The following is a 25,541-nucleotide window of genomic DNA, read 5'->3' as shown; positions in this document are numbered from 1 at the left end:
AGAGTGACAATGTCACAAGTTACATTACACATCAAATTGTGTTGTTAGACCTCCAAACAACATTTCTATCACAAGAAAGTCTTCTTGATCCAATAAGGTTTACTGTACAAACTGCACATTAAAGTGTCAAAGAGCACTTTAAAAGCCTTTAGACATGACACAATTGCAGGTACAAAATGTAATTTATTGAAATATATAACAAATAGATTTAAACAGATTCGATTGGATGCATTTGCAGCGGTTCAATGGCATCCTATCAAGAGCTGTCATTTTTAGGTGGGGAATAGTAGGTAGCAGAGCATTCGGGAAAAATCCAAAATCAATTTCACACATCCAGTGGTTCACCATTCTGTAACTACAGGATGGAAGTATGAGCCTATTTATTCTCAAGAGCCACGGCATTCACACAATAATGGAAGTGAATAGCACATTCTTAAAATGCTAATTGAAAATATCTGTATTTCTATAGAGAAAGGACCTGAGAGGCTGATTAAAAGCATTTCACACCCCTTTTAAAGATCTGAAAGTATCCCTGGTACAAGAGAATAGTATGCAATAACAGGTTTCTATTGGCAACTAATTGAGCACTTTACTCTGAAGAGCTGGAGTGGTCTTGGCATAAAATAGAACAAAAACTCAAGTGGAATAATTTCAGAAGAATATCTCTTGAGAAGGAAACGTGAGTTTCTTACTTTAAAAGCTGTAATTACACTCATTTCAAATGACAGCTTGCAGTCCAGACCTTTCAAGATTTTCAAGTTGTTTAAAGTCAATTAGCTCATGAATTGTCATGGCAAAGTTGTGTTTTTCTAAAATGTTAACCTTTTCTTTAATTAGGAAAGAGTTGGACTTTTCAAAAGAATAATTTAGCCTCGTTATGCTTCCTAACCCGTGGCTGACCCATGGAGCTCAAATCGAGTAGATAAACAAGGGATAGTTGTGGAAAGGAAGAGGTGCAGGACTGAACAGATAAATGTGGGTTGGAGACCGCAGTGTAAAGTTGCTGCATAAAACATGCAGTATCGGGGAATGTTACCTCATTGTGCTTTTTTCTAACAAACAAGTGGTCCTAAACAACCTAATGTGTCATTTTACTGCTTTGAAAGGATCTCAGAATCCAACGGCTTCACCCACTACGTAATTACAGAAACTGATAAATAATACATGATGGATACATCAATTTTCTCTTGAATAAACAGAGCCGTAATTGAAAGCAGCTTTTAGAGTTCAGAGAGCATTCCGTTTTGAAAGGAGAGTAGAATTATGTCAAATTAGCATGCAAATGCTTTGAAGGTCAACTCCTTAATGGGGCCTTTTCAGATAATCAATGTATTGCAATTATTCATAATAGCTTATGTGGTCCATAGGGTTGTGATTATTCTTAAAAGCCAGAGGACCGAGTCAAGGGTCCAGGATGCAGAGGGACACAAGTCCTTAATATTGACTCTTTTGAGGCATTGAAATGCAGAGAAAAAGATCACTCAAATTCAATCCATAAACTGACAAGATATGCAAGCGGGATTCTGTCTGAAGTATGTCAGTTTGAAACCAGCAGCCTAATGTAAAAACAGTCAAGGCTATGAAATGGTTTCCGTGGCTTCCTGTTTACATAACAGAAGGAAGGAGTATAAGGATTTGGGGCTCTCCCATTGGCCCATGATAAAGACTGCTGTGTGTAGATATATAGACTGCTGTGTGTAGATATATAGACTGCTGTGTGTAGATATATACACTGCTGTGTGTAGCTATATAGACTGCTGTGTGTAGATAATAATTTGCGGCAGGTCTGATGATAGGTGTGCACATATTGTTCTGTCTACACCGCTAAAACACCCCAAGGTCACTGTATTGTTAGTACCGGTACAATGTCTTCCTCAGCATGAGAAACTGTTGCAACATAACTCAGTTGATTTGGTCAACTGAAGAGGTTTGTTTTTTTTGCATGCTGGGCCTATTTTGATCCAGGCTGCAGACCGGCAATCTAATATCAAACTTGAATGGATTCAGCCCCCCCCCCCTGAGTAATTTTTTGGTACCTGATTTCGCTGTAACCCTACTGGGTGCATTTGAACAAATTGAACCAATATTGATTGAGGAAAGAAATTGTATGATGGAGGGAGGAGTTTAGATGGTAAAGCTTAGCGGAGAGTCTTAGGCCAAAGTGGAATCTTGCTTGGTCATATCTCTTAGTATTTTCTGTGTTTTCAAGTTTATCCTTTTGATGCCAGCTGCTCCCCATTTATGTGTTATTAAGCCCACAGGTTTAGACTATATCAAATATATGATGCCATTCCACCCTCCAGCTCATTGTCCTTCTTTTAAAATATTTACCTGAACCAGTGAGAGCATCTAATAGAACAGAGTACTAAATATATTGACGCCCTCTAACAATCTCATGGTGGAGCTTTTTTGTAGCTGTTTAAAGTGCTATTACAAGACCAGAAAATATTAAAATGTGAAACAGAGATGAACCCTGAAATTAGATTCAAACAGTGTTTTGGGTGGTGGGGATCTAATAAACTTAGTAAAAAGTTAGCAAGTATCAAGTCCCCTGAAATAATAATAACATCTAACCTAAGTAACCTAAAATGATATCAAGTCACATGTCAAGTCATCTAACACAGTCACCTAATACAGCATCAAGTCATGCATGAAGTCACCTAAATGTGTATCAAGTCACTAATCAAGTCGCCTAAAATCACATCAAGTCACAACACAGTTCCTCCCAGGGTCCTCACCTGCTCTCCAGGGCCACATTGCTGCCCAGCACCCAGCTGTCCTGCAGCTGGGCACATTCTGCCGTGCCCTGCAACTCTGCTGCCAGGCCTGCTGTGGGGGGGGGGCTGGGGCTCCTCTGATTGGCCAGCGAACCACTGCTCAGGGACGTGATGGATGGCTGCTGTTTGTGAGGGGGCGGGGCCGGCAGTTGAGGGGGCGGTCCTTGCTGGCTTGACAGTTGGTCTCCTGGTGATGGAAAAACACACATTTTTGTTGATTAGTACTGAGGTACTGCAAGGATTTCACCAACAGGAGAGCTGCTGTCACTGGTGGAGGGTGCTGTTCCTGTTTTCACGACAGTCTGTTGCGGTTGTAGTCAGTCTACCACTGCTGGCTCTCTTCAAAACCACCAAATAGAAGACATGAGGTGTGCAATCACAGCAAAAAAAGATCATAATTGAGATATTTTCGTGGCGACACGTGATAAGTGTTGCAAACATCAACTGGCCGACTGTTCAGTACTCTTAACCAGAAGGTCATTGAGAGAGGCAGCTGTTCCTTTATGGGTGCTTAACAGACTGCTTCACGTTTGATTACAGCCTGAGAAGACTCTCAGATAACTAATGACCAGAACATCCATTAGAGCGCAGAGAGAACAGGTTTTCCAATTTCAGTCAAAGCTGGGTAATTGGCCCCCGGAATGACACACCATGATTATCTATCCATCGTCGCTGTTTAAAAATAAAACTGAAAGTGCTGACATTTCGTATTTGCTTCACTAAATTCAAAACAGAGATGGTACTTTTTTCGGTGAGAATCTCAAGATAATATCAACAAGAGGAAATGGAAGATCAGAAAAAGCTGCCAAAGTGTTGGAATTATTTTAAAAAAATGTTGAGGGTTGCTGTTAGGTTTGCAGTGTGCTGCTCTGATTATTTACTGTTTGTCTTTGTCATTTGGTTAATTTACACTCTCCTCTTGACAAAGACTGTGTTCTGACAGGAACGGCCACAAAAACAACAACTCTGCAGAAGGACTGTCTGCCTCGTTTGTTCCCCCTGTGGTGAATATGCAGATTTCGTCCTTGTCGCTTTGCATCCGCCTATGACTGTGTCCCTTTCAAACAAAGTGAACCTCCAGTGTCTGACTGAAAGTTCCACGTCGCTTCCACAGGACTGTGGTTGTGCCTGGGGATCATCCTGAAATGATCTGGTACACAAATCACGGCTCCGGGTTCTATTATAAAGGGCAGGGCGCTGTTTACATAATTGCCTGTATCACACAACCCAAAGTTATAGCTTTTCAAAACTAAGTAAAAATATAACCCTCTTTAACAAGTCTATTGTTCCAAGCAGTACATGTGTGGCACAGATGTGCGACAAGTTCTATACGTAGAATGTTCTATACTGTACGTAGAACGTGAGCCAGCAATTATAGTGATTGGTGTAATATTTTATGAAAGGTCTCTAACTGAAACCCCAGGTCTGATATCATTGGCACCAAGCCAATGTATGATACCTCTAGGCACTGCAAAAATGTGAAATTTTCACATTTAAGTGCAAAACTACTAATTAAGAGGATGTTTATGCTTAAAACAAGTCAGTTTGGCTGCATTGAGAATGTTTCCCTTGAGATGATTTCTAGAAATAATGAGTCATGTACTTAAAATAAGTCACTAGATAAGCCTTAAAATAAAAAAAGATAGCATGCAATATAGATTATCACAGTTAGATTTTGCAGTGTGGAAAACCCTTGTTGACTTCATTATTTCACCTTGTGTAGTCAAACACAACATAAAATGAGTTATTGATTATCTGATCATGTTGACCCATAATAAACATGTCTACTTGCAGGTTGCAGTATCAATATTTGTGTTTGTGTACTGCATTGTAGTTATCCCATCCAGCTATGCTAGAGGTGACTTCAATACAAAAGAAAATCCATTCCCATCAACACTTCACGTTTACTACAATCTGAATTTGACAATTTATATAGACATTCATGTCTGGCTGTTTGTGGTTTTCAATGAGGCTTTGAAGTCTACAAGGTCCTACAGTAAACATCCCAGTTCTCTGGGAGGGACCAGACCAGGGTGACCAACGCCACCAAGGACAGGTCTGAGACACGTGTGTCCAGTATGCCGGTGAGGGGGTGTGTCAATGGGAAGTCCGGTGGCTGGACGGTGAGGGAATCGGGCTCGGCTGGTAATCTGAAGGTCGCCGGTTCGCGTCCCGGCCGAGCCAAATGACGTTGTGTCCTTGGGCAAGGCACTTCACCCTACTTGCCTTGGGGGGAATGTCCCTGTAATTACTGTAAGTCGCTCTGGATAAGAGCGTCTGCTAAATGACTAAATGTAAATGAATGTAAATGTCAATGATGGCGTGCGCTTCGTATGAAGGAATGGACCTCTCAGGCAGCTTGCCGTTTCCCCCCAGTAGCACATGGGAGCGATGCCCGTCCTGAACTGATGAAACAGCTGTGTGTTTTAAGGAGCTTTGCTTTGAAACCAGATCAAGATGGATGCCTCCCATCCATGATTCCTCCATGTCAACTTGTCATCTCCTCCATCAGAGAGATGCTTTTAAGACTGTTTTTGATTAATACTGTATGGCAGCGCTGGAACGACAGCCTCGTTCAGATCCTAATGGTCCTTGCAATATCTATCAAATGCTTCTTTATGGAGTGTCAGATTTCTTTTCTTTTTTTTGTCAGAGTGTATTACCTCCTCTGAGTTTTTGGAGAAACATGCAGTCCGCATATTGTAACGTTGAATAGTATGTTTTCACAAGCAGTGGCGGTGTATTGTGTTAGCTGTGCTCGAGATTCTTAAATTCATGGTACACTGCTTCAGATCACAATGTATCAACGGAGCAAAAGGCTTCTTAAATGATCTTTAAGATGCTTGACTTATTTTTGTCCATGAAAAACACAGAAATACAATGTTTAAAAAAAATATATAATAATAAATTCAGTTGAGATTGTTTTGATGTTAGATCCATTTTTGAAGAATAGGTCCTCGACGACACACACTCCTCTGGAACATTAGTCTTGATCTTAGTCTTTGTTATGTCTTTCTTTTACAATCAACCTTTAATGGCTCCTTCAAATCTTCCTTCAAATATATAATTTTGATGAGACTGCTGCAGCCCTGCACTATATTCTTCCACAAAGAATCAGGAGATAATTAAAAGGCATTCTGCACTAACTGACTGCAGGCAGTGGGGTGAAAGGTTTGTCATATTCCATGTGTACAGTAAGTACTGAAAAGGCATAATGCCACTTTACCTTCCATTAGAAGTGTGATGCAACCGCTAATGGAAATGTAAAGCCATTACTGTGACTATTGTGCCCTCCACGAATTGGAAAATTGAAGGATTCATGTATCCTTTGCATTCCTTTCAAATGAATCTGACCCATTGTTGAGGCACCCCCGCCACATCCATGAAAAGCTTCCTGCTATTAAAAATAATTAATAGCTTCTGTATAACTATTTATAACATTTTAAATACATATGAAATATAAGACTATACAACATGTATATGTATATATACACGTATATATATATATATATATACACGTATATATATATATATATATATATATATATAACACAAATATATATATATACATATATATGACCTTACATATATCATCAAATGACTTTTCATTGCAGGTTCTGGCCTAGTTTAGCACCCTGCAGCAGACGAAGAGGGTGGCAGCTCTTTGAAAGTGTGCGTGGGGGGAGAGAGGGAGGGAGGGTGCGCCTTGGGGAATGCTGAACTCTGAATTGTGGGATCCAGGACCATTAGAACAACCTTGCCCTAGGTGAGTTTTGGGGATTTATTGTGTAAAGAGAGAGATGTGGTGCTTTGAACTGTGGGGCCTGGGGTTTGGAAAAGCTCCTTTTAAACTTCCGTCTTACTTTCTTTGGTATCGCAGCTCCTCAAACAGACCTGCCTCTATCTTTGTGTCAGATCAAAGAACACATTTTATTCAAAATAATTTTTACTTCAGGGTGTTTAGTCAAGCAACATTTAAAATGTATTTTAATTATTGCATTCAAAAAACACACAATTACAAGTGTCTAACTTCCCCTTTGTATTGATCTACTGCAGGACCTGCAGTCTAAATATTTTGAACAGTAGGTTGCTGTTCCTCCCAAAGGAAACTTTCAGATGACAGATCGTCAAACACACAAACACTACTTAGTGGATATTACTGACAGCTCTGTAATTACACAGTGATTATATTCATCCACAGTTGTGATTTGACAATTAGTCTGTTGACAGGCTTTTATTGAAGCTTTTCTGTTGTTGACCAAGTTTGCAGCCTCATTTATTTGTCAAGCTTGAGGGGTCATTCTTAATTAAAATAAAACAATTGTTTTTCAATTTATTGAATCTTCCTTTGTAGCAAGTAAACCTGTTGTTAAGTGCAGAATGAAAGTCCACCCATCAGAGAATTTGGTGAGTTCTTTCTTGATCTATGACTGGCCAGAAATAAGAAGTTATTCGGTCTGTGCTAATTAAAAGGTGAAAGAAAATTAAATACATGCAAAAACTCTCGTCTGCACCTATAGTTTACTATTACAATTGTGTAAGCAAGGTCCAGTTGTTGTCATGGTGATAGGTTGGAAGAAAGAAAGAAACATTTATGAATATGTTTCACCTTCGCATTGTGTATAGCTACTCGTTCCACTGCGATTGTTTAGGATAGTCTGCTTGCATAATGGAAACCAGAGACCTTCATCATTTTGGTGTGTTGGTAGAGTTGCATGCAGACATATGCTTCGTATCTGTATCCATACTCCTGTTACAGTAGCTAACAGCCACTCTTATGTGCCGTTCATGGCTGTTTACTTTAGTGTTCAATTGTGCTCTTTGATGAATTGCAACAGTAAGACAAATAGCTGTGCTACCAGGTTCTCATCAGGACGGGAGACACATTCTGTGAAGAAGAACACAGCTGACAGATACAAGTCAGTCTATTAACAAGTATAATAGGCAATTTAAAAACAGCCCAGCTCGTCAAGTCTGAATATACAGTATATTCTGTCAACATCAGCATATTTACAATATTTTGAAGTCAGGGGCAGAGAGTAATGTGGTTTTATGGTCCAGTCGCCCCCCTTCTCCTCCCCTCACCCTACAGTGTGTTGCTGTGTCTAACCCTCAACTCATCTGGCTCATCACATTGTTACAACTCTAACATGTCCTTCCACTAGTTTTGGTTAAAGATTACTCCAACAAACAGCAGTACTATATAAAAAAATGACACCTTAAGTGAAAACATTAGTTACACAAGCCACAGTCACAGGCTTATAAATGTCAATGTCTTTTGTCAAAAAGTTAAAACGGTTGCTTTAAAGTAAAAATTAATAAATGAAAAATGACTAGTGATATTTCATTACACAATGACTCTTCTACCAAAACGTTCACCCTACTGGCATTTCGTCTTTGTCTTTTCAAATGCCATTTTGTGTGTCAGTTGTCCAGAAACGCCTATACACACCCCTCTTATTCATTTAGAGGTACACCCTCTAAATCACTTGAGAAAATGGTTTGCAGGAAAACAGGCCACTTATGTTTCTAATAGCTCGGCCTGTCGCTATGGGTGCTGTAATTACATTTTCTGAGGCAAATCACTTAGTGCAGGGTACCAAGCAGGAGAAACCTTCAGCAGCAAAAAAAAAAAGAAAAAATAGTAGAGTACGATAGTACCCTCTGACGTGATTAATTGGATGCGTGTTGTTTACAACTGGATGTGCTTCACCTCCAGAGACGACTCACATTTACAACAATGAGACATCGCACAGCGATGGGATATAATTTTGCTAAATTGCAAAAGAGTTAGTAGTAAACAATCACGCTTGTGTTGATGTGGAGAAGAACTGCACTGCTGCAGTAACAATACATTTACACTTTCGCTTAACAGTTGACAATTGAAAGAAAAGGTGATGGGTGCCAATGAGTGGATATGATCACTTTAATGGAGGGATTGAGGATGGAGAACAATCACGGCCGTGACTAAGGAAGCTGTTTTTTAATGCTGGCTTTCACGCCAACACAGAATGTAGATTCTCCATCAGCAGGGTTGGCAGATGCCTTGACCAAGATTAAATAAGTACAAAAAGAACTGTTGTCGCTTAAGGGGACGGAAGAGCGCTGATTTGACTAGTCTTCATGATGGCATGGCATGCAATGAACACATTCTGCACCAATTTGATCAGTCAGCACAAGAGGAACTGCTATCTTCTGTGTGCCAGGTGCTTCATTCACCCTTATCGTACTAGTAAGTGCCTATGGTAAAGAGAGGTTTAATGTGTGATACTGCTGTCTGCACTGGAGAGGACAAAGGACTCAGAACCACACGGGATGTTAACTGAAATATGTTCAGGTTACTTCCCTAGCAGTAATGCTAGTCAAAGGTAGACATAAATATGTCTAATTTCCTCATAGAGATGTGCCCCTAGTTCACATCGATTTAAGACAACACAGATATAAAAAGATGTTCTACTATCCAAATGAGAACTTCAGTCACATGGCCATGACCAGTTGCCCGTGAGACAGAACACTTGGTCAGAGACTCACTGTACAGTATGCAAATACAACAGGCATCCCATTGTCGAGGTGGATTGCAGGGTCAAATAAAAATCAATAATTAACTTTTTCATACTGTGCCATAATCCACACACACACACAGACACACACATACACCACATGGCTGCCTCCTCACAGTGTTGCTGAGGTTTCAAATTAAACTCTGTACCAGTTCCCTGCTCATCATTCAGTACAGAATGGTGAAGACCCTCCAGGGCTTCTTCCAGGCCAATCGGCAACATGATACGGCCCAAGGCTCCATGTAGGAGACACTGGTGAAGACTTGAAAATATTGCAAGGTTTGTGTTGAAAACCAAATATGCTGCTGGTGTTGATCCACTGGGCCTAGCGAGCTAGCTCCAACTGTTCACACTAATAGCTAACACCCTACAGTGAGAGCATACTATGAAATCTAGGAGTTTCATAGGATGAAAGTATTTTTTATTAAGTTCTGCCTGTTGTTGAGTAGCTGAAGGTGAAACCGGGTGCAGAAGAGACATTTCATTTTTATACTGTTTTTATTATGTGATTATTATTTTGCTCACTTGTACTGAGTCTGAGTCAGGTGTTCGTATCTCATGATTCATTTAGAGCTTTGTCTGCTTTGTAATTCAGAGAACAATCCGGTAAATGATCAAGGATAATAGCTTGATGAACGACCTCAGAGAAGTCTGAAGGAACAATATCTTGAGTGGCCTTGTGGGGTTTGGGAGGTGACCTCGTGGTCACCCTGTCAGGGTTTGGGAGGTGACCTCGTGGTCACCCTGACAGGGTTTGGGAGGTGACCTCGTGGTCACCCTGTCAGGGTTTGGGAGGTGACCTCGTGGTCACCCTGTCACGGTTTGGGAGGTGACCTCGTGGTCACCCTGTCAGGGTTTGGGAGGTGACCTCGTGGTCATCCTGTCAGGGTTTGGGAGGTGACCTCGTGGTCACCCTGTCAGGGTTTGGGAGGTGACCTCGTGGTCACCCTGTCAGGGTTTGGGAGGTGACCTCGTGGTCATGGCAGTGCTCAGCTGAAGCTCATCTTTCCAGCAGAACCTTTATCCTCCTCCTCACCACCTGTTCCCTGTTGTGCGCTGATTACGCATCTTATAAATATCCTCTGTTTCCCTCCTTCGTCCCTATTGTGCGTGTTTTTTTTCTGTTCTAGCCGTGGTTAGCAGCTATCCCTATCTCGGACTCTGACTGTTCTTGACGACGTATTATGGATCACCCTTTGGATCTACTTTCTGGATCTACTTTCTGCGGCTTTACTTGCCTTTTTGTTTTCCGAGCCTTCTGCTTCAGTGATTTCAGTTTTTCATTAATAAACTTTCTGTTCCGCACTCTGCATTTGGGTCCTCCTTGTAAGCTAGATGTGACACCTTGAACGGTATCTGAATCCATTAATGAAATTGGTCTGCGGTTTTAATCTGCCGAAAAACATCTATTCACACTGCTCACTTCTATTTCCTGTTTCAGACCTTGTCCGACGTCGGCTACAGAACCTGTGACTCAGTCAAAAGGGTCAGACTTGCTGTCCTTCAAATTGTCTCTAATGAAACTTCAACTGACAAAAGCAGCCAAGACAGTCGATGTTCCAGACTTCATTCACCTATGAAAATACCACCCTAAGCCTCATCTGTCATGTAACCGCCGCAACATAACATTTAACATTGTCTGGCAGCAATTGATTTTCCCATGACGTTGACATCCAGCTTATACAAAATGTCTTCCTCAACTCAGCTAGTCCTGGGATTTGAAGAAATAAAAACATGATGGACAAACATCTTTGGTAAACAATATAAGACAATTCCCAGATTAAGAAGAATTGTGTCGATTTCCAGATAATTCTATAAGACTTGTTTCTACATTTGAAAGAATCTGTGCAGACACTTGAAGTCGTATTGAACAATCTAATGTCATTTGGGAGTGCCACTAAGATTTGTCTAGAGGAGGCCTGGACTACTCTAGGTACTTTCAATTAAGCCTCACAAGACAGGATTCCTTACCACATGCTCCCTAAAAGGAGAGTGACTTACATCTGTTCTAAGAGATTTAGACAATCCTCCATTAGCCCATTGGCCGATGCTAAAGGGATTTGTTTTTACACTCCTATCAATTGGATTGGTATTAGATGAATTAAATGAATTTTAACTCAGATTGGGTAACTTCTAGACTTTAGAAGTTATTCTAGAAGACTCTGGAGTATTTCCGACATGTCTGTGTGTTTTTACAGACGACACTAAACACCAAGATGTGCAAGAACAACCAACCCTACAACTGCAAGAAGTTCACTAAGTGCCCCCCTGTAATCACACAGACCCAGATTTCCCCCACCTAAATGGATGAAACAACTATGATCTCACTCAGTGGACTGCATAGTGTATTTGGGGATATAAAATGTATGTAATTTGAATACTGCCGCCGTGCAATCAGAGACTGTACAGACTGGCATTTATACGGCTAGTTTCCCTGCAGGTGAACTCAACTACAAACGCAGAATGAGAATGATCGAGCCGTGTAGTTTAGTACCCATGGCCTCCATAGTCTTTCATTGTCAAAGTGAATTCAGGAATGACAAAGCATACTGTACGGTACATGCCTTGATTTTCTGAAGAAGTTCCTCTGAATACACTCTCACTTCTACACAACATCATTGGCTGATATTCTCCAGCAAACAGTCTTTTTGGCAGTCATCAACCATGTCATGATATCTTATAACGTGTTACCATGCTCGTTACTAGCCATACAATAACAGGGACATTGGAACATGCCTTAACCGGGTTTTTCTCACCAATCATACACTGCCTCCTTGACTGACATGTTTCTTAAACCACGACCCACTTGTCAACCCAAAGGGAACAGCTTTGTTATTCGTCTTCTGCCTCCCTAATCTTGCTCGCTTCGCTTCAGTTAGATAGGGAAACACATAATCAACACGTGCGCTATTTCCAGTCACTTCTGATCGGCCCCGAGTTCTCTTCCTGTTCGCCACATGGCAGTTGTGGGAGGTGGAGGCGGGTGCACGTTCGCACCCCGCCGGGCTGTTTCACACCCAAATCAGCCCCATCTCAGTCGGGTTCATTAGGAGCACAAAACGAAAACTAAGGGGAGAAATCGTTGAGAAAACGAGTGGAAATAGGCAACATATGGTCTGTTTAAACAGAGACTCTCAGCTTGAAGGAGGAGCAGCTGGGGAAGTTTTCTTGGCTGTGGAATGGGATGTATGGAATGGGGGCCCTTGCTGGTGAGCAGAAAACGTTGGCGTGGTGTGCGTTGTGGCATGCGTTGAGGGCAGAGATGGTGGTGTTTCCATGGAGAGGACACACGTGAGAAACTTGGGGCGTCTCCAAGGGAGTGCGTGGCGGATAATGGCTACACCTATTTTATCCAAAACATAACTTGCTCGATTTTAAATTGGCGCCAAGATGATTAATTTAGTCCGAAGTGTCATCCTCCCACTTGTGAAAACACACAGGGTGGCAAAGCTCGGTGATGAAGGTCAATAACAACAAAGGGGAGGCCCTTATCGGAGCAGTTGTGGTCCGTGAGTGACAATGGAAACCTCATTGTCAGGTGTTTAGTCAGATAAGGTCCCACTCCCTGGGGATTACCGCCTGCTTTTCATCAATGTAATGCTTTAAAAACAGCTTTAGCAAACGTGTGGAGGATCAACCAATTTAAATGCTAAATCTCGCTCTCTCAGGAGATTGAGGCTAAGGGCTAAACTCATACGGGTAAACAAATCAAATCAGCCATAAGGACTACGGAATAGGCATACGATAAATGACCCCCACACCTCGGTGTGTGAGGCGAGGGAAAACAGGGATATTGTTTACAAAGTGGAGGGTGAAAATCTGATGCAGCCACACCCAGTCAGACATCCTGTTTTAATATTCAAGGTGAGATGATAAGGCGCTTGTTGTATTGATGGGTTGCCGAGTGCTAGCACTAGCCAAGCGCTAACACTAGCCAAGCCATTTGTTTCAAGACATGGTAACAAATTACCCTCATTTATATGAGTTAGAACTCAAGTGCCTTTGTGGGTTGTTTCTTCCTTGTGTACTTGCACGTGTAGCATAAATCAGGCTTTACTTTGCAATTTCAACACTCTTTCCACGGAAGCAGGCACACAGACCAGCACATACACAAAGCTATCATCCATCTGTCCTCATCCATGGCAGTGGTTTGCACTGGTAGAAGGCCAATGTGTGCAGAGGGCCTGTGCTGCTCTTTCAGAGCCGCGTAATGATCGCTATCAATCTCCTCAGTGTCGAGTCACGTTAGAGAGCTATCAAGGAGGAGAGCTGGCAAAGACAAAGCAAGACAGAAAGAGAGAGAGGGAGAAAGGGAGAGAGAGGAATAGAGAGACAGAAGGACAGAGAAAGGGAGATAGGGACAGAGTGGGACAGACAGAGGGACAGAGAGAGAGCGAGCCCTAAGACATCCCACAGAGCAGTGTGGCAGTGCATTAATCACATTGGGTTTCTTGGTGTCCAGGATAAAACTGTCAGTGAAATGTTACAGCCAAAATAGAGATGCTACTATAATGCCTGAAGTCCAATCCGGGTTTTCCTGGCTCGCTCGGGCCTGCGACTGAAACCCATCACTTTCATTGCCACATTGTGTTGCAATTTCTTTTGTTTGAATTCATCCGGTTTTTTTCTGGCAGTCCCCAAACAGATAGGAGCGATCTCGCTGTCGCATTTTCGTCTCACTCACAATGAACAGAATGTGAAACGATAAACTGTGTGGGACTGTGTGCCAAGGCAGCAGAATATGGTAGAAATCAAGCTGTCATTTGGTTAATTAGCTGTTTGTCATGGTGCATACACCGCTTTGATTACATTTACATCAAGCTGTACAATGTAATGAAACTCATACATTCACAGAACATAATATCTGATTCACATTACAGCTTTGACCTAACCCGTTCCTGTTTATCGCGGTGAGCTTTTTTGCGATGTCCGTAGCAACACTAACGGTTGCAGCTACAGTCTGAGTGAACAAGATGTTACTGTACTGTCTGTGTGTCTCCTTGTCGGCCGTGAGTTTCCACAAGTTCCATCTCTGGGGAAAACTATTCTCAAAGCACAACTTGTATTTCTTTTTCTTCTGTTTTACTCTTACCATCAACCATAGTGGCACACATGACAGTCAAGAGGTTTATGGAACCACCATCTCCCCTACTCCACTACTGCCATCTAAATAATGAATACTCTGCCACTTGCAGTAATCCTCCGGAAGCCAGACCCTGAAATAGAATGTTACCAGACAGCACTAGACTCTTGCTTCACCTTTCAAAACACATAATGCTGATTCTTGACATCCTGTGAAAATTGCCCACGCACTTGTATTGCCAGTCAGTGGCATACGTACAAGTTTACAAACACAATTCGCTTAGTGTTGAGCTACTGCGGTAAAATTCAACGTGATAAAGCTGCATCTGGGTCAGGAGTTGAAAGTTTGTTCGGCATTCATTTGAAGACAACATCAAAGAGGGGAAGCCAACTATTTCAAAAGGCGTCAAGAACAAGCCGAAATGGTACAGTAATGGCAAAGGGCACCTCTGGGTTTGATGGTTGATGGAGAGAGAAGAAGAGAAGGAGAGACACAGAGAAAGACAGAGACGTGAGAGAAAACAAGAAAGGGAGACTGGAAGAGAGACAGAGAGAGAGAGAGAGAGAGAGAGAGAGAGAGAGAGAGAGAGAGAGAGAGAGAGAGAGAGAGAGAGAGAGAGAGAGAGAAAGAGATTGAAAGAGACAGAGACAGAGAGAAAGAGACAGCAAAAATGAGAGAGAGAGGGTTGAGGTGAGTGAGAAACCAAGGGAGAGAGAGAGAGAGAGAGAGAGAGAGAGAGAGAGAGAGAGAGAGAGAGAGAGAGAGAGAGAGAGAGGTAAAAGAGTCTAAAACTTGTCCTTAATTAGATGGAATGTTTGGCCTTTTCAAGGAACTCCTTCATGTTAAGCCAGAAAAAAAGACCAAAGCAGATGAACCTGTGAAGAAATATCTACTTAAGTGGCCTTTTATTGGAGGATCAAAGGGGCCTCTCTCACGTCCTCTTCCCATCCCGTGTCCCTGATTAATGCAAAGGGAATGGGCAGTCGAAAGACTCCGGTGATTTCTGATGTGTCCCATTGTATGCAGATGTGTTGACAGCTTTGCCATTTAAAGGTGTTGCATTCAAATAGCTTCCTAACCGCACATCCACGGCCAATTATTCCCCCCAAAATCATTCTGAAGAAGTGTTGAGCCTTACTCAAAAGGATGCTTGCTACTGAACCAAATTGGCTGGTGTTTCTTTCGTGTGAACCAATTTGAGGACTGTGTTGTTTGCAATGTTTTCTGTATTTGCCTACGACTGATAAACCCATGATCAATAAGGTGTGTGTGTTGATTTGTTTGTATATGTGTGATTTGAGCATTTTTATAATAATAATAAAATACAAATGTTTTACATTTGTCAGACAGCGAAATGAACTGTGAAAAGACATAGTTATTGCTTGCACACAAGGTTGATAAAATACAGAAATTCAACAGAAGAGTTAAACAAGTTTCTTTGTTCAGAACTGATGTATCCTTGGGCTTCTAGAACCACTGATTGATGAAGTGGTCTAATGGAAGCAGCAGGTCGACAAGGGATGAAGTCCCTACTAATCCTTGACCCCGTGTGTGAAAACAGCATGTGTAGGAGTTTTCTATTATAAAGTAGCTAAATAGCTTTTTTCACCTCCAGCTATGTTACCCACCCGCTGGCCTAACTGTTAGGATAATGATGCCTGTAAATGTCCCCTGGTAAACAAGCCATAAGCAGACTGGTGCCCTTTGCCAGGATCATTACAACATTCACAGGGATATTTCTACCTCGTCAATCGGTAGAATGGGGTAGTATGTGGTGCAGTGAGATTGGGGTTTATCACTGACGAATGAGAGACAAGGAAATGTGATCTTGGATTTGATTGGCTGGCTCACTGTTCAAAAGAAGGGGAAAAAAACCTGACCTTGTTTTTCTTCACAGATTATTTTGTGTCTTTTTTTGGAGTTGGTATCATTACAGGATACTTAAAGTAATGTGTATGGAGGCAGGGGCTCAATCACATATTTTCTCTGTGCTATGGTAATACAGATGTGGTTGATAATTAAGAGAAAAATACATTCATTAAATTATAGGGTATATTGTTTTGAGAGGATTTCGTGGATTGTGCCAAAACTGGCTCAGTATTAATGTTGAAAGAATCTCTAAATAGCATATTATATTACAGCATAAGAAAGCATATATTAAAATTAAACATTAAAAAAAAAACATTAAGGAAATTCAATGCAATACTTACATAAAATAGTGTGCTGGTTCTTTGAAGACCTCTTACTGCATTATTTCATCATGTTATACTTGAGCACACTAATCTCAAAACACATCCAAAGAAAATCTATTAACTAATTTCATATTCAACACAAACAACAAAAGCAATTGTTCAAAGGTATTTATAAATCCAATCTCTTACGGATCTTGGAGCACATTATGCTTATCAAGCACAAACTTAATGCAGATGGTTCACATTATGACTAACCTTGCCTGAGGCCTGAATACTTGAAATTACTCCCAAAGCCATGAGAACTGAATGCTAACATGATATTTCAACAGTTTCTAATGGTATGCGTATTGTGAGCAAGTGAAAGGTGTAGCGTGCTTTGTTTTCCAATCCTGACCTGCAACATATTTGTTCTCGAAGATGACCCTGGCATTTGCCAAATGAGGGGATTTCAAAAATTCGGAAAATATTCAGCTTCTTTGTTCTGCGCAGGCAATTGCAGGCGGCTGGGCTTGCTTCTGCAGTTCCTTTTTTTGTAGGAAGATCTCTCTTTGTGTCCCTGGCTGAATGTTAGGACAACGCTTTGTGGTGACCAGAACTACAATTCAATTTGGTGCGGAGATCAGTTTAGGAGTTTGGGGGATTGTGAAGTACTGACGTGGTTAAGAGTGTCAGATTTGTGTCGGTCCTTTACTCAAACACTGTTTGACCTGTCAAAGGCTTGTGTTAGCTCCCTAGCTAAGCACTGGTTCAGAGGGCTAGCACTCGTAGCACATGGGTAGCTGTGGCAAAATCACAGTTGGCCACATGCATAAATCAAAAACATGCAGAGGACCTACAAAATTACACATTTGGAAAAAACTAAAAGGGAAAAATAAAGGCAAGGCGCAATTAATCAGGCGACTAAAAATACTGCTACCTCGCTCTACGATTCTCACCTTAGTGGGCCCTGCTATAAATCATCATGCTAACTCTAAAGGGTGGACCTAGTGTGATGCAGCGCCCAGAGAGACATACTCGTTGCATTTACCTATTCGCAATTACCTGTAAATGTACACAGAACCGAGGCTGAGTGACCCTGCGCGATGCCCAAGTTTCCCACCATTGTTGATGCATCTGCTCGGCTAAGCCTGGTCACCACTTCCCAGACACCCATTACTCTCTCTGTCCTGGCGCTCACTGCTCCGCTAAGCACCTCAATCTGTCTCTGTCGTCCAACACCGAGTATAGACGCAGCATGGTGAATGAAGAGAAGTCAAGACCCCCCCCCCCCCACCCATCAAGAAACAGCAGGTACAGTTATGGGTAATTCCGATTTCCCATAATCCTTTAGGTGTTACACTATATGATGATACTGTTTGTACCTGCAGTGGCTTCTGGAGGAAACCCCAGATGTGACATATGGAGTCTGCCTTCCCTTGTGACACCATTTCAAAGGTTTAAAGGCATGAAGCACTATCATTGGATTACATGTTTAACTTATGAAAACAAACAAATGCCTGTTTAAAAATGATGAATTCACGTATGGGGTCCTAAGAACCATCTACTGCACTACTATGTTTCAAACTGAATTTTGCTCAATAACTCAAAAAAAGATTTCTGGGCAACTGTACAGTAACCTGACTCTGTCAAATTCCAAGCAGCAATCTGTTTCCAATTACTTGCAATGTAAATATTTCCAGTTCAGTGGACTTGATCCCTGTCAGAGAAACACTGCAGATGCAGCATGATCAATTTACACATGTACAAGCTTGTGTCAGCCATTGTTTAGTATCCAACAACAGAAAATATCCTATCAGACCAAATGCAAACAGACCAGCACTTCATAAAATGAGGATCCTTGGGAGGATTGAAGGAGATGTGAAATCTGTCAGGAGTCATGCTGCAATATCACTAAGGCCCAGGAAATGGTTGAGCAATTGTACTACTCAGTAATATCCATCCGACAAAATCTGGACATCATTTCCATTACCATGACAATAACCCGAGTTGAGAGTTGCTATTTTTCTTAAAGGCAACAAAAAAAATCACCAATGGTGCAATGTGAAAGGAATATAAAAAAGCTGAATATATTTAATATATATATATATATATATATATACGAAAGTTAATGTACGATATGTTTTCACACCCAGGTGTAGCAAGAGAAAAGTTCAAATGTTACCTTTGAAGAAGGCTGAAGCTATTCCCCCTGGGTCTCTGGTCCACTTCTCATAATGATATTAAAGCATCTTCACAGCACACACACGTGCTCTGGAGATCCTCCTCTCTCTAAACGCAGCCACACCACAGCTCAGCCGCGCTGCTGTTTGAGACATCGGTGGCACTCAGGCAAAGCCACAAGGGTTAAAAACCAGCGGACCGGAAAGCCACACAAGCATCGTTCGTAGTTGCCAACCTCCCCTGCCGCACTCACTCACTCTCGCCTTTCACTCCCACTCTCTCCTCCCTCCTCCTCCTCTTTTAACTGGATCTATCTCTCTCTCTCCCACTCCCCCTCCTAACGTGCGAATGCAGACGGAGGGCAGGACGATTTGCAGCACTCTATCATGGATCGTGTTACGCTGTCGGGCTGGTGCGGCAGTCACACATGATAGGCTGAGCTTTGTGTGTGTGTGTGTCTGCGTGTATGTGCGTGCGTGTTAACCCTCCGACAGAAATGAAAGGATTGGAGGTTGCCACCATAAAAGCTAAATTGGGGAGAGTGGGTTTGCCCTAGAAACACATCGCCCAGACAATCTGGAAATAGGTGAGAAACACTGACACCAGACATGACACGTGTTCACAAGTCTGGTTTTCACTGCCTGCTGATTGAATCAACATAATTGTTCTGACCTCAAAGTGTCAAAGGTATATAGCATCCTGGAGGAAGATTTATATATAAGAAGTTCTCACCCGTCAGTTATCCATCATGTTGGCTTTGACATACTAGAGTGAAACTCAAGATTTTTGTCAAATGCCAGGACAAGGAGAAATTCCATGTTTTTATGTTGACAAATTACTCACAAGTAGTTGGAAGAAAATACAGATGGTCCAGATATACAAATAATAGGAGTCAGCATTCAATCCACTACAGTAAACTATATAGTTACATATACGCTTCTATGATCATAAATCATAGTGGATGTGTAAGTCCAGTCGTAAAATACATACATAAATAATGCAGGTAAAAACAACAGATTGCTTTTATTCTCTGTCAAGGGTAGACGGCCTGTCATGTTCCAGTATTTTATTGTGGTTAAATGTTTTATCTTGCGTCAAATATTTTCCGGTTTGTTCACTGTTTACATACTTTGAAGAACATAAAAAAACTAAGAATGTATTTGAATCTTTTACGAATTGTGCATTAATCAACGTAGTGTGTTCACTTGAACATTTTCAATAATATAAGGATACATGGTGTTTTTACCAGTTAGTTTAAACCAGGCATATACCTCACAGAAGTTGAGATGAAATCCTAACACCTACAACTGAGAACCTGTTGTTCGACATGCTCCCTACGACAGTTGAGACAAGTCGGGTAGAATCAGTGATGAAACCCTAGTTTACTGGGACCACTTCAGCCCTGGCATAAAGCCTGGATGGAGTGTAACATATGAGTGAACGATGCTCCTAAATGTGAGCACATCAAGTTGTTCATGTTAGAAGTGTTTGCCCCCCAAAAATCTGTAAATATTTATAATATCTTACTAGCCCTTGCTTCCAGCTTTAATTTTGGACTTTTCTGACACAATTACTGAATATTGTCACTGTATTAAGTACAACCATGGCCAAAAATATTGGAAGTAACATACATTTTGTGTTTGCAAAGCTTGCTGGGCCTTGGCATAAAATGACTAACATAATTTCAGTAAGTCATATCATCAGCCTGGGGGACTGTGAACTAGTTCTAGTCAGGTGAAATCACTATCATTCCGACTGGATTTTAAGAGCAGATTGACTGCTGTAAAAGAGGTGAATATTTGCTTATAGTGAACATTTTCACCCCAAAAAAGCTATACAAAATACGAAATGTTCCTTTATTGGATTCCAGTATTCTATAGAAACATGTGAAAACATTTTCAAATACTGAACCAGCAAACTTTGAAAAATACAACATTTTTCATTGCCAAAACTTCGTGCCTTGACTGTACAGTAATGAGGCCTTTGGTAAAATAAATTTAAAAATAAACTGTTTTTAAATGGTTAGTGTTAAAATGCAAAGTTTACATGCACAAATAGCACTGGTATCAGTCAATATTTCTGATACACTGAATATGAATTACGTCAAACTGTGGAGACAACCTATTCAATTCAACATTAAGAAATGCATAATGTGATATTGATCTTGAATACATAATATAAAAACATGCCCCAGCTGTAGACTAATGCTAATGTGTTAAAGATGCATTGTCGATATGTGTACTCATTAAATCATCAATTGGAGAAAGATAATATTTTGCTTTATCCACCAGCATACATAGGACTGTGTTTTGGTACTACAGTCAACAATTAATGTATTGTCTTTCAATCAAACCTCTTCCTTTATGTAATATTAAATGATGTCTAAACTGAGACTACCTCCATCACAGCGCCTTTATAGTAGAACTGTGTGATCTGATTACCACCTCACCTTAAGATGAATCTCAGTCCTGACAATCGTTGAACAGGCAAACATCTTATGTGTAACATTTGCCTTAAATATCACCTAAATCCCCAAACTAATCAGTATATTCTGTGAGTAGATTCGGGTCTACAACACAAGAGCTGGTAGTCGAGGGAGTGCCCTAGTTACGCGTGCCATAAGGGTTATCCACATGGGTTGTTTTAATTATTCTATCCATCATCGAAGTTCACAAAGCGTATTTGGGACCCAGGAAAAGCAGTCATTTGAAAATAGAGGCATTTTCATATCGGTCCTGTTTTAACACCCTGGGGATGTTACATGATAACATCTTCCTTTAACGTTTTTATTTTTTTTTTCTTTTTTTTTTTAAACATATTTTCCAAGTCATGTAAATTGAAGGACATAGAAGTGGAACAACAAGCCTGTTAATGCGCGTATCCCTAATTTCCCATTGCAATGTAAATGCTCTTTATAGTCACAATTGACCCAGATAGCGCAACACATCCGCACAAGACAAACATATGGATATCAACAATTATCCCCTAATTGTGTCACATCAACAACAGGTTGCAGCTTGATATGATAATGGGCTTTTCAGTGATCTTGGGGGATTCATCGAGTCAAGACAGCCTGGTTAGATTTACAGAACCGTACAGTAATTGTGCTTGTGCAGTGAAGACAGAGGTGGTGAGAAAGGGCCATCCCAGGAATAAATATCAATCTACAGATATGCCCAGCCCAGGTCAGTGGCCCGAGGTGAGTCGTCCTCTGTCAAAACAGGCTTACCCCTAAAGCCCTTGGATATACAGCCGCCTACAGACGAGCGGCCCGTTCCCCCAACAGCTGCATGAACAACAAGAGAAAGAGGGGGTGGGGTGGGGTATCTGCACCGGCAAAGATACTGCAGTGAATTTCAACTGAGTAAACAATATGGGAGAGGGGCCAAGGTTTTTTTTCTTCTTTTTCTTCTTCTACTTACACACTTCATTCTCTAGCAATAAAAATGGGGGTGAGAAACGGTCTCCGTCTCTCACTAAATGGCGGGTATTCACCGAGGTGTTTGAGTGGTTTGACATGCTGAGGGCGCCTGAAATGCTGATGTTTATTATGGATTGTAAAGACAGAGAAATAGAGAGGGAGGGAGAGAGTGGATGCTTCTGTGCTCTTGAGGACATCTTTGGTGTTCATCCAGCTGGCCTTTAGAATATGGATTATTTGGCTGAAATGGCTGGGGCTCACTCCATGGGGGGCTGGCTGGGGTGGGGGGGCTCGGGCCAGACACCCCGCAGAGACCCCTGGTGGGGGGACGTTGTGAGCCCCATGGTCCTCCAGACTGGTCACTTGCAATCCCCAGACGCTTCCCACACCGCGTGTGAAAGGAACCCGAGAGAGAGTAGGAGGGGAGGGATACAGCCGGAAGGACAGAGAGTGGGGGGAGGGAGGAGAGAACCAGATAGACAGAGAATGGAGGATGAGAGAAAAGAGATAGGTGAGAAAGAGGAGAGAGAGAGAGAGAGGGAGGGAGAGAGAGAGAGAGAGGGAGAGGGAGAGAGGAGCGACAGCAAGCACCAGCGATTCGCACAGATTCTAGTCACCCGATCAAAACAACTTCTAAACCTGCTCGTCTGTCAAAAACAAAAAAAATGTCCCAGGGTGCAGCTTTCCCTTTCACACCGTCAAGGCGACAACAACCGTGGGGTCGACAGCCACACAGCACCATGGTAATGACTGAAACGAAGCAGAGGTCCAGACGGGAGAATGCGGGGCCCAGACACAAAGGTCCAGAACAGTGGGAGGTCTGCCTTGCCATGGATAAATGGAACTGGTGATTTCCCATCTTCTCTAGTGCCCTCCAGGCACAGCCAATCACTGCCAGGGAATAGTGGCGCCCCTGCCAGCCAGCCAGCCAGTCCACGAGCTAGCAGAGGGAGCTGGAGTCTATCTGGGACCATGCATTATTCACAGGCACCGCCACGGCGCTAAGACCTCCACAAAGGAAAGGCCTCAGGTTCCATCACTGCCGACTTGTTTTCAATCTATTATTGATGGCAACCGTATACCCAATACTTTTCCCTGATTTACTGGATTTTATCACTGTTCCCTTAATAAAAGGCTATTTCTGGAATTCCTTAGCAACCTTCTGTGATGGATATTGTACAAGCTACAGTGGAAGCAGGAATCTGAGGAGAACATTTAGTCAAACATTCATCAAGGCGGCCTTTTCATCCATTTAGTAGAATTAAAACTCTAATGCTGAAGACTTTCATTGCTTCCAGAACAACGTCACCCGATGGATGAAAAAAATTACCCATATGTGAACATTATAGTTTTTCAATGCACACAAAAACAAATAACACACGATGATCTCAGGTCAAGTTGTTGTAAAACCAATAAACTATCCTTTAATCATTTAAGGATTACACTGCTCATAGCAACTTCTTCACAAATCAGATTGTACAAATGCATCCTCCTATACGGTACATCTAAGTGAACTTAGTAATCGCCAACCACCAACAAAGAGCCAAAAAACATCAACCACATCCAAGACTGTTCTCAAATGATCTATCCCTGAGGGTTAAAACGTTGCAGCTTTTAACTGTAAGGCAATTGGTTTGCATTTCATGGCATCCAAACCTAGATTATTACTAGCCACACTTCAAAGATTTCCCCTCAATCTTGCATGGAAACACAATCAATCTGCTCTGTATTCATGGTCGGAACGGTCGGCCATCTTTCTCCTTTGAGGATGCCCAACGTCTTTGACGGATCTGCAGTCGATCGCCTAGATTGTGGCTAATCATCATTACTGGCTGCTGAAACAATGACTTTCCTTCAGTGGCAAGGTTTCAGAGACGACACTTGAGATCCTGAGTTTTTCTTTAGGTGTTTTGCGGCTTAAGTCTGGCTTAGAGGTATTAAGACCGACATGGTCCTAACCAAATGTGCACTCCGATTGTCCATCACGTCAGAAACGGACTCATAGGCGGTATACTTGATGCTAGGAGGTGATGCCAGGGTCCATTGTCTTTTTACAGACGATAAATCTGATCACAACTTTCAATTCGGCCGCAACGGAATTTATGATCACGACACGTCGCAAGCGAGAGATGAAGGGTTCTGACAGTGGCATGGGGCGTCAAGCACAGCCGACGCGTCGATGGACACAAGTTAGAGAAAGCTCCGGAATGGACGACCGATTATGAAAAATGACTTGTTCCACACAGTGCTTAAAGGTTAGGTCTCTATTACACGGAGAGCCAAATGTCAGCAGTATCCTTTGAAAGAGTGGACTCCGATATTAATGGAGAGGCCGGGGATTCGGCTTCCCCTGGCTGCGTTTCCCCCTTCTGCCAGACACATTATTCATTTAGTTGTCAGTAAGCACCTGGTGCATGCAACACATACATCTACAAACTAAATGATGGAAAGAATATGTCCCCCGACAACCAGCCGGTAGAGAAAAACAATGTCGTTCACACTTGATTGGGATAATAATAAGAAAATAAAAGCTGGAGCTGCAAATGTGCTTGCTTGCCAACACGAGTGAAGTTGTCGACCACGGCATTAGCATAATGCTCAATTTTCTTGCTAATGTATTCCTCTTTTTTGATCTTTCAGCTACATCTGAGACTGAATGCATGGAGCAAAGCAGGCAAAGGGTAAATTAATCATTGTTTAATCAAATATTTTACTTCTCTGCACTAATCTCAATGTCCTTGTTAAGGATGACAATCCTGAACAATCCTTCTCTATATTTAATTCACCTTCATTTTAACAGGTCATGTTGAGTACAGGTTTTTTGTAATAGAGAATAGCGATATAGCCACTGCTATATGAATGCTGCTAATAATTTGTCCAGATTTTACTTTAAACACATAATATTGTCCCTATACTCCAGAAATCTGCTCAAGTGCCTGGTCTGTACAGTGATGCCACACTGAACTAATGAATGAGGGCAAGGTCTGTATCGTGAAAGCTAATACCCAACATTGCCACGCAATGATAAGATGATGTAATGTATTATGTAGGATGTCATCAGTCACTTAATCTAATATGTAACAAAGCTACTGTGTGGGGCCAATTCTGTGGTGTGTTATTTGTGAGTAATGACGTTATGCCGGCGTAAATATATTGTGTCATGGGGCAGAGGGGTGGAAGAAAAATTCTCTCTAAAGCCGTTTTAATGAAGTCCCAAATGTCATCCTCATACTTCTTTTGAGAGCACACTCTTAAGGATCTACCGTAGAAAAATGCCATTCCTCGGTGCCCTCTGTCATCAAGTGATTTACAGACAAACAGCTTATGTGAAGGAAGCCTGTAGAAGTG

The 25,541-nt window shown here is 41.8% G+C and overlaps 1 protein-coding gene across 1 annotated transcript in view; it reads right to left on the bottom strand.

The window, feature by feature from the left end:
- LOC146301811 (teneurin-3) overlaps nucleotides 1–25,541 on the bottom strand; it is a 98,611-nt gene that overhangs the window by 51,741 nt on the left and 21,329 nt on the right. Inside the window, exon 4 of the mRNA XM_084697050.1 lies at nucleotides 2,739–2,964. Coding sequence (XP_084553176.1) covers nucleotides 2,739–2,964 — 226 coding nt within the window. The remainder of the gene's footprint in view (nucleotides 1–2,738; nucleotides 2,965–25,541) is intronic.

This window comes from Hypomesus nipponensis, chromosome 1 (assembly GCF_054491055.1).
Source record: "Hypomesus nipponensis isolate SF chromosome 1, ASM5449105v1, whole genome shotgun sequence".
NCBI lineage: Eukaryota > Metazoa > Chordata > Actinopteri > Osmeriformes > Osmeridae > Hypomesus > Hypomesus nipponensis.
This window is presented reverse-complemented; position numbering and strand designations above follow the sequence as displayed.